At 47.9% G+C, this 15,973-nt stretch overlaps 1 protein-coding gene across 6 annotated transcripts in view; it reads left to right on the top strand.

Annotated features, from left to right (window-relative positions):
* The window catches only part of TTK (TTK protein kinase), a 429,767-nt gene that overhangs the window by 70,835 nt on the left and 342,959 nt on the right, over positions 1 to 15,973 (top strand). For all 6 annotated transcript variants that reach the window (XR_010176004.1, XM_063916870.1, XM_063916871.1 and 3 more), the window contains exon 3: positions 2 to 224. Coding sequence is in view for 5 of the 6 variants with exons in the window: in XM_063916870.1 (XP_063772940.1) it covers positions 2 to 224 (223 nt within the window). In the remaining variant the exon portion in view is untranslated. The remainder of the gene's footprint in view (position 1; positions 225 to 15,973) is intronic.

Raw genomic sequence — 15,973 nt, forward strand, 5'->3', positions numbered from 1 at the left:
GAGCACTCTGGTGCGTTTAGCCATCTGCTATCGCCAAAGACTCCAGAAGAATGGCTGACTTCTCTTTTAAAGTTGGAAAACACAGGCCTGCCGCAAAGCGATCATGTACTATTTAACAAGCTGATTGATAGTTACAGTCTGGCTGTTGGATCGCTTTCTGCAGAAAAGCACAGTCGCAGTGAGAGCTATGCTAAAATCTTGGTTCGCTTTGCTGAGTTAAAAGCGTAAGTATGAAGTTTTAATCCAAAATATAGTGAATGAGACATGGTGTAGGGAGGATTGGTGTGCAAGTATAACTTTGTGATTTCAGAACAAATCTTTGCCATCTGTGCTACGAACTCTCAAAGTCGATGTCTGCGGTGTATGGATGTTTTATGCATTGTTTAGATACAATGAAAATATCCTATATTGGCTACCTGTGCTGTTTCTGTGTAGTCAGTGATTGGTTAATGTGTAGAAAAGGCTGTTAAAAACAATGGAATGTGTATGTGTTGCTAGAGGGGACAATCGTGAAGAATAAAAACTCGAGGTTTCATATGACCTCGTTCTTGACGACATAAATACGTGTATGCTTAGGAAAAGTAACATTTTTGGGGGGTCTTGCACATTAATTTTTATTGAGAACAGCCAACAGCATACCTGTGATCAGAAACAGACCACTGATGAAGACTCGTACAGTATGGCTACAGTCAGTTAAATGCAGTGGTGTCGAGCCACACCAAAGTGTGATACTCATCATAGGTTTTTGGAGGCAGATGACGCAACATAGGGGGTAATTCAGATATGATCGCAGCGGCAAATTTGTTAGCAGTTGGGCAAAACCATGTGCACTGCAGGTGTGGCAGATATAACATTTACAGAGAGACTTAGATTTGGGTGGGTTATATTCAGTGGTGCAAGTATGCGGGTACGCTCGGGTACTGAGTACCCTTAAGAATATAGCAGCGGGTACTCTGTACCACCTGCCACACGCTTTGCACCCGTGACCGCCATTACCACAAGCATAATGCACCACAAAGTAACAAGACCATGGTGCTTGGCAGCATGATGGCACCTCCCAGTTTGTCAGGGTTACTGGGAGCACAACAGGGATGTCATGACGCCACATCACACTTCCTCCTCTGGCGGCTGTGGCTGGCGTGAAGAGAGGAGCCTGATTGCACTTCCCGCAGCGTCTCTTGCTGGGAGCATTAATTTCTAATATAATGTGGACACTACTATATATGTCTTATTATTGTGGGGGCATTACTATATATTTATATTGTAATGTGGACACTACTATGTATTTCTGTTATACCAGGGGCACAATTACACTATATATTCCTGTTATAATCGAGGCATATTTATATATTGTTATTACATTGGGGGTATTACTATATATATTTATTATACTGGGGGCATTACTATATTTCTCATACGTCCTAGAGGATGCTGGGGACTCCAAATGGACCATGGGTTATAGACTGGATCCGCAGGAGACATGGGCACTCTAAGACTTTAAAAGGGGTGTGAACTGGCTCCTCCCTCCATGCCCCTCCCCCAGACTCCGTTAGATTCTGTGCCCAGAGAGACTGGACACAAAACAGGGGAGCTCTCCTGAGTTTCTCTGAAAAGACTTTGTTAGGTTTATTATTTTCAGGGAGCACTGATGGCAACAGGCTCCCTGCTTCGTGGGACTGAGGGGAGAGAAACAGACCTACTTCTGTGAGTTCAAAGGCTCTGCTTCTTAGGCTACTGGACACCATTAGCTCCAGAATAATAATTCTTATGTCGACTATAAAGTTTCCTGATTAGATCCACAAATCAGCGTTCAGTACATGTTTCCACACATTAAGAACGTATTAACGTCACTAGGTATATGTGTGTGTGTATGTATGTATATGTGTGTATGTATGTATATGTATGTGTGTGTGTGTGTGTGTGTGTGTGTATATATATGTATGTATATATATATATATATATTTCTCTAACGTCCTAGTGGATGCTGGGGACTCCGTAAGGACCATGGGGAATAGACGGGCTCCGCAGGAGACAGGGCACTTTAAGAAAGAATTTGGATACTGGTGTGCTCTGGCTCCTCCCTCTATGTCCCTCCTCCAGACCTCAGTTTGAATCTGTGCCCAGACGAGCTGGGTACTACTTAGTGAGCTCTCCTGAGCTTGCTAAAAAGAAAGTATTTTGTTAGGTTTTTCTATTTTCAGAGAGATCTGCTGGCAACAGACTCTCTGCTACGTGGGACTGAGGGGAGAGAAGCAGCCCTACTCACTGAAGATAGGTCCTGCTTCTTAGGCTACTGGACACCATTAGCTCCAGAGGGATCGTACACAGGATCGCACCCTTGGTCGTCCGATCCCAGGGCCGCGCCGCTGTCCCCCTCGCAGAGCCGGAAGACAGAAGCCGGTGACAGAAGCAAGAAGACTTCGAAATCGGCGGCAGAAGACTCCAGTCTTCATATGAGGTAGCGCACAGCACTGCAGCTGTGCGCCATTGCTCCCACACTAAACCCGCATACTCCGGTCACTGTAGGGCGCAGGGGGGAGCGCCCTGGGCAGCAATTAGAGACCTCTTGGCAAAAGTGGGCATATATACAGTTGGGCACTGTATATATGCATGGGCCCCCGCCATATTTTTACACAGAAACGCGTGACAGAAGCCCGCCGCTGAGGGGGCGGGGCTTCTTCCTCAGCATTCACCAGCGCCATTTTCTCTCCACAGCTCCGCTGAGAGGAAGCTCCCCAGGCTCTCCCCTGCAGAATCACGGTAGAAGAGGGTAAAAAGAGAGGGGGGGCACATAAATTTGGCGCAAAAACAGTATATACAGCAGCTACTGGGTTAACACTAAGTTACTGTGTGATTCCTGGGACATATAGCGCTGGGGTGTGTGCTGGCATACTCTCTCTCTGTCTCTCCAAAAGGCCTTGTGGGGGAACTGTCTTCAAATAGAGCATCTCCTGTGTGTTTGGTGTGTCGGTACGCTTGTGTCGGCATGTTTGACGAGGAAGGCTATGTGGAAACAGAGCGGGAACAAATGAATGTGGGGTCGCCGCCGACACCCGATTGGATGGATATGTGGAAGGTTTTAAATGATAATGTTACTTCCTTGCATAAAAGGTTGGATAAAGCTGAAGCCTTGGGACAGCCGGGGTCTCAGCCCATGCCTGATCCTATGTCGTAGAGGCCGTCAGGGTCTCAGAAGCGCCCACTATCCCAAATTGTTGACACAGATATCAACACGGATTCTGACTCCAGTGTTGATGGCGATGATGCAAAGTTACAGCCTAAAATGGCTAAAGCCATCCGTTACATGATTATAGCAATGAAAGATGTGTTAGACATCACAGAGGAAACCCCAGTCCCTGACAAGAGGGTTTATATGTATGGGGAAAAAAGGCAAGAGGTGACCTTTCCCCCTTCACACGAGTTAAATGAGTTATGTGAAAAGGCTTGGGAATCTCCAGATAGAAAACTGCAGATTTCCAAACAGATGCTTATGGCGTATCCTTTCCCGCCAACGGACAGGTTACGCTGGGAATCCTCCCCTAGGGTAGACAAAGCTTTAACACGCTTATCCAAGAGGGTAGCCCTGCCGTCACAGGATACGGCCACCCTAAAAGATGCTGCGGATAGAAAGCAGGAGGTTATCCTGAAGTCCGTTTATACACATTCAGGTACCTTACTAAGGCCGGCGATTGCGTCGGCCTGGATGTGTAGTGCTGTAGCAGCATGGACAGATACCTTATCTGAGGAACTTGATACCTTGGACAAGGATACTATATTACTGACCCTGGGGCATATAAAAGACGCTGTCCTTTATATGAGAGATGCTCAAAGAGACATTAGCCTACTGGGCTCTAGAATAAATGCAATGTCGATTTCTGCCAGAAGGGTCCTGTGGACTCTGCAATGGACAGGAGATGCCGACTCAAAAAGGCACATGGAGGTTTTACCTTACAAGGGTGAGGAGTTGTTTGGGGAGGGTCTCTCGGACCTGGTCTCCACAGCTACGGCTGGAAAGTCAAATTTTTTGCCATATGTTCCCTCACAACCTAAGAAAGCACCGTATTACCAAATGCAGTCCTTTCGATCACAAAAAGGCAAGAAAGTCCGAGGTGCGTCCTATCTTGCCAGAGGCAGGGGTAGAGGAAAGAAGCTGCACAATACAGCTAGTTCCCAGGAACAGAAGTCCTCCCCGGCTTCCACTAAATCCACCGCATGATGCTGGGGCTCCACAGGCGGAGCTAGGCCCGGTGGGGGCGCGTCTCCGAAATTTCAGCCACAAGTGGGTTCACTCACAGGTGGATCCCTGGGCTATAGAGATTGTGTCTCAGGGATACAAGCTGGAATTCGAAGAGATGTATGTATGTATGTATATATATATATATATATATATATATATATATATATATATATATATATATATATATATATAAATATGTATATATATATACACATACATACATACATACATACATACATACATACATACATACACTGAAGTAAAGTTATTCTATTTCATGCGCTGGTCGCTCTGTTGAAATACTCTAGGTCAGCCGTGACAAAGATGGCTTTGAATCCTCACGAGGAGGCGGAGAGTTATTCTTTTTCCTCACTTGACGCGTTTCTCCGCCCATAAAGATGGCGGTTTCATCAGAGGATGCTATTTCCTAATTACATAGGTGCATGCAATTAAGCTCTCTTCTTTGTGATTTAATTTCTGCACAACTAACAGTCTTTGCTTGGGACTAAAAAATCATTCTAATTCTGTTTATATGTGCATGGAATCTAATCCTATTTGCTGAAGGAGAACTACCAGCAGCATCAGTCAGAAAGTTTAGTCAAATCATCATGCATAGGAGACCACAAATAGGTTGAACTCGATGGACAATTGTCTTTTTTCAACCTCAGATACTATGTTACTATGTTACCACTTTTCTAGATAGGTGCATGCGGTTAAGTGAATTCTTGAAGGAGTAACTTACTAATTAAATCATCAGTCTGTGGAGCCAATAACATCATGCGCTATTAACAAAATTGTTTGTTGGTCTTATGGTAAATATTAATAATTTTGTTTTTATTGTGTGTATTTTAAGATTTTATATCTAATTAGCAATAAATTACTAATTTGTATCAAAACAGCAGTCGGTTATTTTATATATCTGTGCGCCTTCACCTATTTTTTCTTGGTTGCATTTGCATGTTGGGTGGATTTCCAGGTCCACATTGGGAAGGCAGCCGATTATAGGTTGTTCTCTCTCTTTTTATAGAGATTAAGTACATATTAATCTAGCGCCAGACACTTTGGTTTTGTTGTTTCTTTTTCAGTGAGTTAAGGATAGCATCCCTAGGGGAACATACGTGAGTGGTCCAGACGTTTCCCCTCAACGATTTTTTCAAATAGACCTTACAGAGTCTCTTCCGGACAGGGAGGTAGTATGTGACACAAAACGAGAGTTGTGTCAGGATCAGGTCATTGTCCAGCTGTCCCGGTCATAAAAAAAAAAAAAAAGCTGTTCAAGCTTTTTTGTCTTTCCAAGGCCGGAAGGTTCGAGCCCTTTCAAATCCTGTATCTGAAATCTCAAAATTTCTACTCAAGATCCATGAGGGAATCTCTCATGGCAGGTTTCTCCACTCTGAAAAAGGAGACAGGAGGTCTAATTACGGTTTCTTCCGCGTTAGGCTTACATGAGGTTCCGATTCAAGATTGGCATTTCGCCAGAGTGATGGCGGTATGAGGGGTTTTTCCTTCGAGGGTAACGAGTCAGAAGTATTCTGTACTGGTACGCTCTCCGGATTACGGAGAGATCATGAAGCAAAATGGTTAAAAACCTTGCATTCTCCCTGACAGTTCTCAGAATTTAGCGGAATACCGGTTGGTCCCTACGACGTGGGGGTCGGTTTGGCCAATATTAATTTCTTCCAGTGGAAAGAGCTCTGAGGATTCAGAGGCTGGTCAGACCTGCAACAATGTCAATCCATCAATACAATCAGTTACTTGAATGGGGTTGTCACCTACGAGGCCATTCAGTGGCTAGCTGGCATGCCAGAGTTTTAGCAGAATTTGTTGGACAAGTGGTCCGGTTTCCACCTGGGATAATCATGATTTCAAGACCAGAATATCACTCCCGTGGCGGCGGTGTGATTCTCCCCAAGGACGGGTGTCAAGCTAGGGTACTGGTCATCCCATTAACGGTCTAGAGTTGAGGGCCGTTTATATCGGTTTTCTACAAACAAAAACCGAAGAGGAAATGGCAGAAGCCAGAAAGATTTTCCGCTGAGCGACAAAAACGTTTTATGCGCTCTGTCAGAGACGTTCGTTTCAAGAGTGGACAACTGGGAAGCAGACTTCCTCTGCGGACACGTTCTCCATTCAGGAGAGTGGAGTCTTCATCAAGCGGTTTTCACAGAAGGGACATGTTTTGGGGAAATCCGCATATAGACAAGATGGCGTATCACCTCAACAAGAAACTTTGGAGATTTTGTTCAGGGTCGAGGGTCCCTTAAGTTAGCGGTGGACGCCCTAGTGACACCGTGGGTGTTTTTCAGTCGGTCTATGTGTTCCCTCCACTTCCAATCTTTCCAAATAGGTTAAAAGATCATAAGAAGAAAAAGGTTCAGGTGATCCTCGTTCTTCCAGACTGTTCCCTTCAGGGATTACTCATAGGAGATCCCTGATCTATTCCTCTGCGAGAGGATTGGTTACAGCAAGGGCCGTGTGGGTTCCAAGACTTACTGCGGGTTCCATTGACGGCTCGGAGGTTGAACGCCGTATCCCAACCTGAAAGGGTATTCCTAGTGAAGTCATCCCTACTCTTCAGGCAAAAAGAAGAAACGTTGAAACTTTACCACCAATACTGGGGAAAGTATGTGTCTTGGTGTGAATCCAAGAAAGTTCCTACGGTAGAATTCCAATTGGGTCGTTTTCTCCATTCCTTCCTTACAAGATCGTGTGGATGCAGGTCTTAAGTTGGACTCGATTCAGGTTCAGCCTTATCGGGATTCTTCCAAAATCAATTGGCCTCCTTTCCATAGGTTCACACTTTCGTAAAAGTAGTGTTACGCATCCGTCCTCCCTTGTGTCCTGTGGCTTTAGGTGATCTTAACGTGCGTTGCAGTTACTGCAATCTCATTGGTTGGACTTTCTGCTGCGGGGTACACTGGGCTCCACAAGGATAGACATAGGGGTGTAGAGTAGGATCTTGATCCGAAGCACCAACAGGCTCTAAAGCTTTGACCTTCTTCCCAAGATGCATAGCGCCACCTCCTATATCACCCCACCTCCGTGCACAGGAGCTCAGTTTGTAGTTGGTGCTTGCAGTGCAAGCATGTGACAGGAAGAGCTGCTCACAGCAGCTCTAGAAAAAGCTTTTTCTGAGGAAAAAAGACTACAAGGGCTGCAGCAGAGGCACAGATTGTGCTGGATGTCAGTAGACATTGCCTGCTGCAGCTCCATCTCTCCCCCAGCGGCGCTGTACACTCCCGTGCCCTGGTTGCCGGATACCTACAGCAGGAGGCTTCGGTTTTCTTCCAAGTTAGTCACACACGGCTGGGGCTCTCCGGGATCGCGTGGCCGCACTTCGGGAGGAGGTAAGTGGGTCCCGTTCGCGGGACCCGCACTTTATCGCGATCCGGCGGTGGGAGGCGGGCCGCTGGCGGTGGGAGGCGGGCCGCTGGCGGTGGACACTGTGGCAGTACAGGCGATCCCACTAGATCACCAGGGCATGGGTGCAGGTCAGGTTTTCTCTTTAAACCTTTTTTACAAGTAGCCCGCAGTACCCGGTGGTTTTGCCAGCAGAGGGGATAAGGCTTAAACCTGGAGCCGTGTCTGTGTCCCCCCCCCCCCCCCCCCCCCCCCCCCCCCGGAGCTGCATATCTGTCTATCCCTCACTCCCTGGCAGTGTCTGCGGCGCCATTATCCCTCAGCTCACTTCCTGGGAATGCTTGGGCAAATCCTCCTATGTTAAGCCGCCTGGTTGTCAGTGTTGTGACTTTACAAGACACTTAAATATTCTACCTGCCTTACTCTTACATCCTAGAGGATGCTGGGGACTCCGTAAGGACCATGGGGAATAGACGGGCTCTGCAGGAGACATGGGCACTAAAAAGAACTTTAGGTATGGGTGTGCACTGGCTCCTCCCTCTATGCCCCTCCTCCAGACCTCAGTTTAATACTGTGCCCAGAGGAGACTGGGTGCATTACAGGGAGCTCTCCTGAGCTTCCTGTAAAAAAGTATTTTGTTAGGTTTTTTATTTTCAGGGAGACCTGCTGGCAACAGTCTCCCTGCATCGTGGGACTGAGGAGAGAGAAGCAGACCTACTTAAATGTTAGGCTCTGCTTCTTAGGCTACTGGACACCATTAGCTCCAGAGGGAGTCAGAACGCAGGTCTTCCCTAGCGGTTCATCCCGGAGCCGCGCCGCCGTCCTCGCAGAGCCGGAAGATAGAAGCCGGGTAAGTATAGGAAGGCAGAAGACTTCAAAGGCGGCAGAAGACATCCGATCTTCAGTGAGGTAACGCTGTGCGCCATTGCTCCCACTGACACACACACACACACACACACACACACACACACACACACACACACACACACACACACACACACAGCGGACACTGTTGGGGGCAGCGCGCCCTGGGCAGCAATGTGGACCTCGACACTGGCAATAGGTACATACAAAATTTTTAGTATTTCAGACCCCCGCCAGTTTAAAGAGAGAGTGGGACCAAAGCACGCCACTGAGGGGGCGGGGCTTCTCCCTCAGCCCTCACTAGCGCCATTTTCTCCACAAGCACATGCTGAGAAGCTGGCTCCCCGGACTCTCCCCTGCTGATCACCGGTGACAGAGGGTTTTAAAGAAGGGGGGCACATGATTTGGCGCAGTGAATAGCGCTGTATCTGGGTAATATTTTTTCTTTTCCCAGGGTTATTGGTGCTGGCAGACTCTCTCTCTGTCTCTCCAAAGGGCCTTTTGGGGGAACTATCTCCAGATAGAGTTTTCCCTGAGTGAGTGGTGTGTCAGTACGTGCGTGTCGGCATGTCTGAAGCTGAAGGCTCTCCTAGGGATGAGGTGGAGCGTATGAGTGTGGTGTCTCCGTCGGCAACACTGACACATGACTGGATGGAAATGTGGAATATTTTAAATGCAAATGTTAATTTATTGCACAAACGTTTGGACAAAGCAGAATCCAGGGACAGGTCAGAGGGTCATACCCTGCTTTTCCCTACGTCACAGGGGCCTTCTGGGTCTCAAAAACGCCCACTTTCACTGGTAGTTGACACAGATACCGACACGGATTCTGAATCCAGTGTCGATTATGATGATGCGAGGTTGCAGCCAAAATTGGCAAAGAGTATTCATTATATGATTATTGCTATTAAGAATGTGCTGCATATTATAGATGACCCCGCGGTGCCTAATCCGAAAATCCACATGTTTAAAGAAAAGAAGCCTGAGGTTACTTTTCCACCTTCTTTTGAATTAAATGAGTTATTTGAAAGTGCTTGGGAAACTCCAGACAAGAAGCTGCAGATTCCCAAAAGGATTCTTATAGCGTATCCTTTCCCGATCAAGGACAGGATACGGTGGGAATCATCCCCAAGGGTGGATAAAGCGTTGACGCGCCTGTCCAAAAGGGTGGCGCTGCCGTTGCAGGATAGTGCTGCCCTCAAGGATCCTGCTGATCGCAAGCAAGGAACTACCTTAAAGTCAATTTACACGCATACCGGTACATTACTCAGACTGGCAATAGCGTCGGCTTGGGTTTGTAGCGCTGTACTAGCGTGGACAGATACCTTATCTACTGATATGGATAGGGATTCTATCTTATTGACCCTGGGTCATATTAAGGATGCGGTCCTTTATATGAGAGCGGCTCAGAGGGATATAGGCATACTGGGGTCCAGAGCGAACGCTATGGCAGTTTCTGCCAGGCGAGCACTGTGGACCCGACAGTGGTCGGGTGATGCCAACTCAAAACGGCATATGGAGGTTTTACCTTACAAGGGTGAGGAGTTGTTTGGGGAAGGTCTCGCGGACCTAGTTTCCACAGCTACTGCAGTTAAATCAACCTTTTTACCTTATGTTTCCTCACAGCCTAAGAAAACGCCACATTATCAGATGCAGTCCTTTCGGCCGCATAAATCCAAGAGGGCTTGGGGATCTTCCTTTCTTGCCAGAGGTAAGGGCAAGGGGAAAAAGCTGCCAACTACAGCCTGTTCCCAGGATCAAAAGTCCTCCCCGACCTCTCCAAAGGTCCGCTCCGGTGGGGGCACGTCTTCGTCTTTTCAGCCAGGTCTGGATTCATTCTCAGGTGGACCCCTGGGCAATAGACATTGTTTCCCGGAGGTACCAGCTGGAATTCGAAGAGGTGCCCCCTCGCCGGTTTTTCAAATCGCCACTGCCGACTTCTTCCCCAGAGAGGGGAGGTGATTTTGGCAGCAATTCAAAAATTGTGTCTCCAACAAGTGGTGGTCAAGGTTCTCCGCTGCAGCCTGTGCCTGTGGCTACAAGGGACGTGGAGGATTCCGAATCCCTGGATGTGGTCAGGGCATTGAAAATTTATGTGGCCAGAACGGCTCGAGTTAGGAAAACAGAGGCTCTGTTTATCCTGTATGCTGCAGCAGGGGATGGGCTATTACTCAACCCTGTTTGTGGTCCCGAAACCGGACGGTTCGGTCAGACCCATTCTAAATTTCAAATCCTTAAACCTATACTTAAAGAGGTTCAAGTTCAAGATGGAGTCGCTCAGGGCGGTCATTGCAAGTCTGGAAGAGGGAGATTATATGGTGTCTCTAAACATAAAGGATGCATACCTTCATGTCCCTATTTATCAACCTCATCAGGCGTTCCTGAGATTTGTGGTGGAGGATTGTCACTACCAATTTCAGACGTTGCCGTTTGGGCTGTCTACGGCCCCGAGAATTTTTACCAAATTAATGGCGGACATGATGGTGCTCCTGCGCAAGCAGGGGGTCACAATTATCCCATACTTGGACTATCTCCTGATGAAAGCGAGATCGAGAGAACAGTTGCTGGTCAAAGTATCACTCTCCCTGAGGGTGTTGCAACAACACGGTTGGATTCTAAATCTGCCAAAGTCGCAGTTAGTTCCAGCAACCAGATTGCCTTTCTTAAGCATGATTCTGGACACGGAACAAAAGAGGGTCTTTCTCCCGATTGAAAAGGCCCAGGAACTGCAGGACTTGGTCAGGGACCTGTTGAAGCCAGACAGGGTGTCGGTACATAACTGCACGCGAGTGCTGGGAAAAATGGTGGCGTCTTACGAGGCCATTCCGTTCGGCAGGTTCCATGCCAGAACTTTTCAGTGGGACCTTCTGGACAAGTGGTCCAGGTCACATCTACAGATTCATCAGATGATCCGCCTGTCCCCCAGGGCCAGGGTATCTCTCCTGTGGTGGCTGCAGAGTGCTCACCTTCTAGAGGGTCGCAGGTTCGGAATCCAGGACTGGATGGGGAGCAGTCACACAGAGAAGAAACTTCCAGGGTCTGTGGTCAAGCCAGGAGGCTTGTCTACACATCAATATTCCGGAATTAAGGGCCATATACAACGGCCTTCGTCAGGCGCAGACCTTACTTCATGGTCTACCGGTTCTGATTCAGTCAGACAACATCACAGCAGTGGCTCATGTAAACCGCCAAGGCGGCACAAGGAGCAGAGTGGCAATGGCAGAAGCCTCAAAGATTCTTCGATGGGCGAAGAGTCATGTAAGCGCTCTGACAGCAGTCTTCATTCCGGGAGTAGACAACTGGGAAGCAGACTTCCTCAGCAGATACGATCTACATCCAGGAGAGTGGGGACTTCATCAGGAAGTCTTCGCAGAGATTGCAAGTCAGTAGGGTCTGCCTCAAATAGACATGATGGCTTCACGCCTCAACAAGAAACTTTCGAGATATTGCGCCAGGTCAAGGGACCCTCAGGCGTTTGCAGTGGACGCACTGGTGACACCGTGGGTCTTTCAGTCGGTTTATGTGTTCCCTCCTCTTCCTCTCATCTCAAAGATACTGAGAATCATAAGACGAAGAGGGGTTCAGGCAATTCTCATCGTTCCAGATTGGCCTCGAAGGGCCTGGTATCCGGATCTACAGGAAATGCTCTCAGAAGATCCGTGGCCTCTTCCTCTCAGGGAAGACCTGTTACAACAAGAGCCCTGTCTGTTCTAGGACTTACCGCGACTGCGTTTGACGGCATGGCGGTTGAACGCAGGATCCTAGCGGAAAAGGGCATTCCTACTCTAATAAAGGCAAGGAAGGAGGTGACATCAAAACATTATCACCTTATGTGGAGGAAGTATGTGTCTTGGTGCGAAGCCAAGACTGCTCCTCTGGAAGAATTCCATCTGGGCCGTTTTCTCCACTTCCTGCAAACTGGAGTGAATTTGGGCCTAAAGTTAGGCTCCATTAGGGTTAAGATTTCGGCCCTATCCATTTTCTTTCAAAGGGAATTGGCTTCTCTTCCAGAAGTCCAGACTTTCGTGAAAGGGGTGCTGCATATCCAGCCTCCTTTTGTGCCTCCAGTGGCACCATGGGACCTTAACGTGGTGTTACGGTTCCTTAAGTCTCACTGGTTTGAACCGCTTCAAACGGTTGAATTAAAGTATCTCACTTGGAAAGTGGTCATGTTGTTGGCCTTGGCTTCGGCGCGCCAAGTGTCTGAGTTAGCGGCTTTGTCTCACAAAAGCCCTTATCTGATTTTCCATGTGGATAGAGCTGTGTTGCGGACTCGTCCCCAATTTTTGCTAAGGTGGTTTCTTCTTTTCGTATGAACCAACCTATTGTGGTGCCTGTGGCTACAAGGGACGTGGAGGATTCCGAATCCCTGGATGTGGTCTGGGCATTGAAAATTTATGTGGCCAGAATGGCTCGAGTTAGGAAAACAGAGGCTCTGTTTATCCTTTATGCTGCCAACAAGGTTGGTGCTCCTGCGTCTAAGCAGACTATTGCTCGCTGGATCTGTAACACGATCAGCAGGCTCATTCTACGGCTGGATTGCCGTTACCGAATTCGATTTAAGGCCCATTCCACTAGGAAGGTGGGTTCTTCTTGGGCGGCTGCCCGGGGCGTCTCGGCTTTACAGCTTTGCCGAGCAGCAACTTGGTCAGGTTCAAACACCTTTGCAAAATTCTACAAGTTTGATACCCTGGCCGATGAGGACCTAATGTTTGCTCATTCGGTGCTGCAGAGTCATCCGCACTCTCCCGCCCGTTTTGGAGCTTTGGTATCATCCCCATGGTCCTTACGGGGTCCCCAGCATCCTCTAGGACGTAAGAGAAAATAAGATTTTAAACCTACCGGTAAATCTTTTTCTCGTAGTCCGTAGAGGATGCTATGCGCCCGTCCCAGTGCGGACAACATACTGCAAGACTTGTATATAGTTGTTGCTTTCATAAGGGTTATTTTTCAGTTGAATCAGTTTTGGACTGATACTGGTTTGTTTCATACTGTTGACTGGTTCATATAGTCCATGTTCTACGGTGTGAATGGTGTGGCTGGTATGAATCTTGCCCTTGGATTTACAAAATCCTTTCCTCGTACTGTTCGTTTCCTCTGGGCACAGTTTCTCTAACTGAGGTCTGGAGGAGGGGCATAGAGGGAGGAGCCAGTGCACACCCATACCTAAAGTTCTTTTTAGTGCCCATGTCTCCTGCGGAGCCCGTCTATTCCCCATGGTCCTTACGGAGTCCCCAGTAACCTCTACGGACTACGAGAATAAGATTTTACCGGTAGGTTTAAAATCTTATTTTTTTTAGTCGGTCAGTGTTAGTTAAGAAGTAGTGCACTTAGTCAGGGTTTCCTAGTACAATTACCCTGTGATATACATCCAGTTCTTACTGTGTACTGTTATATCTATTGTTATATAGCTGTGTAAGCTAGTCCAGTGCAGTATTATTGTTAGTAATAACCTCTGCATTGTACAGACTGTGACTATTTGTGTGTGCATTTGATAGCTGAGTGATGTCCATTTCGTGTCTTTCACTCAACCTGCTATCCCTATATTCTATAACCTGAGGGGGCTTGGTGCGTCAGGTTATATCTAATATATGATTTTCACAAAGATATACTGTATTACGTATTTTTCTCTGTGATTTTAGTCACCATATCTCTCCTTTATCTCTGCTGGTGCTGACTACACTGCGCAGGGGTTTGGGCTAGAGGTATTGTGCTGCTGAGAAATTGTACTGTGTTACCTGATACCCTCAGAATCAGACATGATATAACTTGAAGTAACGGTTCTGGGGCTGAACACACTGCCGGTGTTGCTGAAGCCGCAGATACCTATGAGGAGAATATACAAGCTTTGGGCTCTGGTTCTGGGGGCTCCTTTCCCCCCCAGTGAGACTGTGGCAACGGAGGCAAATAATGACCCGCCGTGGGCCCCACGCTATTTCATAAACTAACACCCCATATGGGATCTCCAATGCCGGTGCAACCGTTTGTGGTCCCTGCAGCTAACCCGCCGTGGGCGGACGATTTATCTGCTCAAATAAAGAAGTTGAACCAGTCCCTGACTACTAAAAATTCTGACCGGCGCTCTCCTACGTCCAAGTGGTCCTCTAAGCGTGCTCTGGTCTCCTCACAATCCACTGCTGTCACTGACACCTCGTTGGATGAAGACGGCACTTACACTGACCCCACAGGTTCTGACTCAGATACGGCTGATGGGGAGGGTGGTTCACATGTGGATGTTCCTGATTTTTTGGAGGCTATTAAGTTGATTTTACAGTTTACGGATGATCCCGAGCCATCCGTTCCTCTTAAGAAACCAGATTGGTTCAAGCGTCAGAAGGTGATTAAACAAGTTTTCTCTATCGTCCTAAGTGGATGCTGGGGTTCCTGAAAGGACCATGGGGAATAGCGGCTCCGCAGGAGACAGGGCACAAAAAAGTAAAGCTTTACTAGGTCAGGTGGTGTGCACTGGCTCCTCCCCCTATGACCCTCCTCCAGACTCCAGTTAGATTTTGTGCCCGAACGAGAAGGGTGCAATCTAGGTGGCTCTCCTAAAGAGCTGCTTAGAGAAAGTTTAGTTTAGGTTTTTTTCTTTACAGTGAGTCCTGCTGGCAACAGGATCACTGCAACGTGGGACTTAGGGGGAAAGTAGTAAACTCACCTGCATGCAGAGTGGATTTGCTGCTTGGCTACTGGACACCATTAGCTCCAGAGGGATCGAACACAGGCCCAGCCGTGGAGTCCGGTCCCGGAGCCGCGCCGCCGACCCCCTTGCAGATGCTGAAGCGTGAAGAGGTCCGGAAACCGGCGGCTGAAGACTCCTCAGTCTTCATAAGGTAGCGCACAGCACTGCAGCTGTGCGCCATTTTCCTCTCAGCACACTTCACTGGGCAGTCACTGAGGGTGCAGAGCGCTGGGGGGGGGCGCTCTGAGAGGCAAATATAAACCTTATACAAGGCTAAAAATACCTCACATATAGCCCATAGGGGCTATATGGAGATATTTAACCCCTGCCTGACTGGAAAAATAGCGGGAGAAGAACCCGCCGAAAAAGGGGCGGGGCCTATCTCCTCAGCACACGGCGCCATTTTCTGTCACAGCTCCGCTGGTCAGAACGGCTCCCAGGTCTCTCCCCTGCACTGCACTACAGAAACAGGGTAAAACAGAGAGGGGGGGCACATTAATGGCTATATATATATATATTAAAGCAGCTATAAGGGAGCACTTAATATAAGGATATCCCTTGTATATATAGCGCTTTGTGGTGTGTGCTGGCAGACTCTCCCTCTGTCTCCCCAAAAGGGCTAGTGGGTCCTGTCTTCATTAGAGCATTCCCTGTGAGTTTGCGGTGTGTGTCGGTACGTGGTGTCGACATGTATGAGGACGATATTGGTGTGGAGGCGGAGCAATTGCCAAATATGCAGATGTCACCCCCCAGGGGGTCGACACCAGAATGGATGCCTTTATTTGTGGAATTACGTGATGGTTTATCTTCCCTTAAACAGTCAGTTGAGG

Source organism: Pseudophryne corroboree, chromosome 4 (assembly GCF_028390025.1).
Source record: "Pseudophryne corroboree isolate aPseCor3 chromosome 4, aPseCor3.hap2, whole genome shotgun sequence".
In the NCBI taxonomy this organism is placed as follows: Eukaryota; Metazoa; Chordata; class Amphibia; order Anura; family Myobatrachidae; genus Pseudophryne; species Pseudophryne corroboree.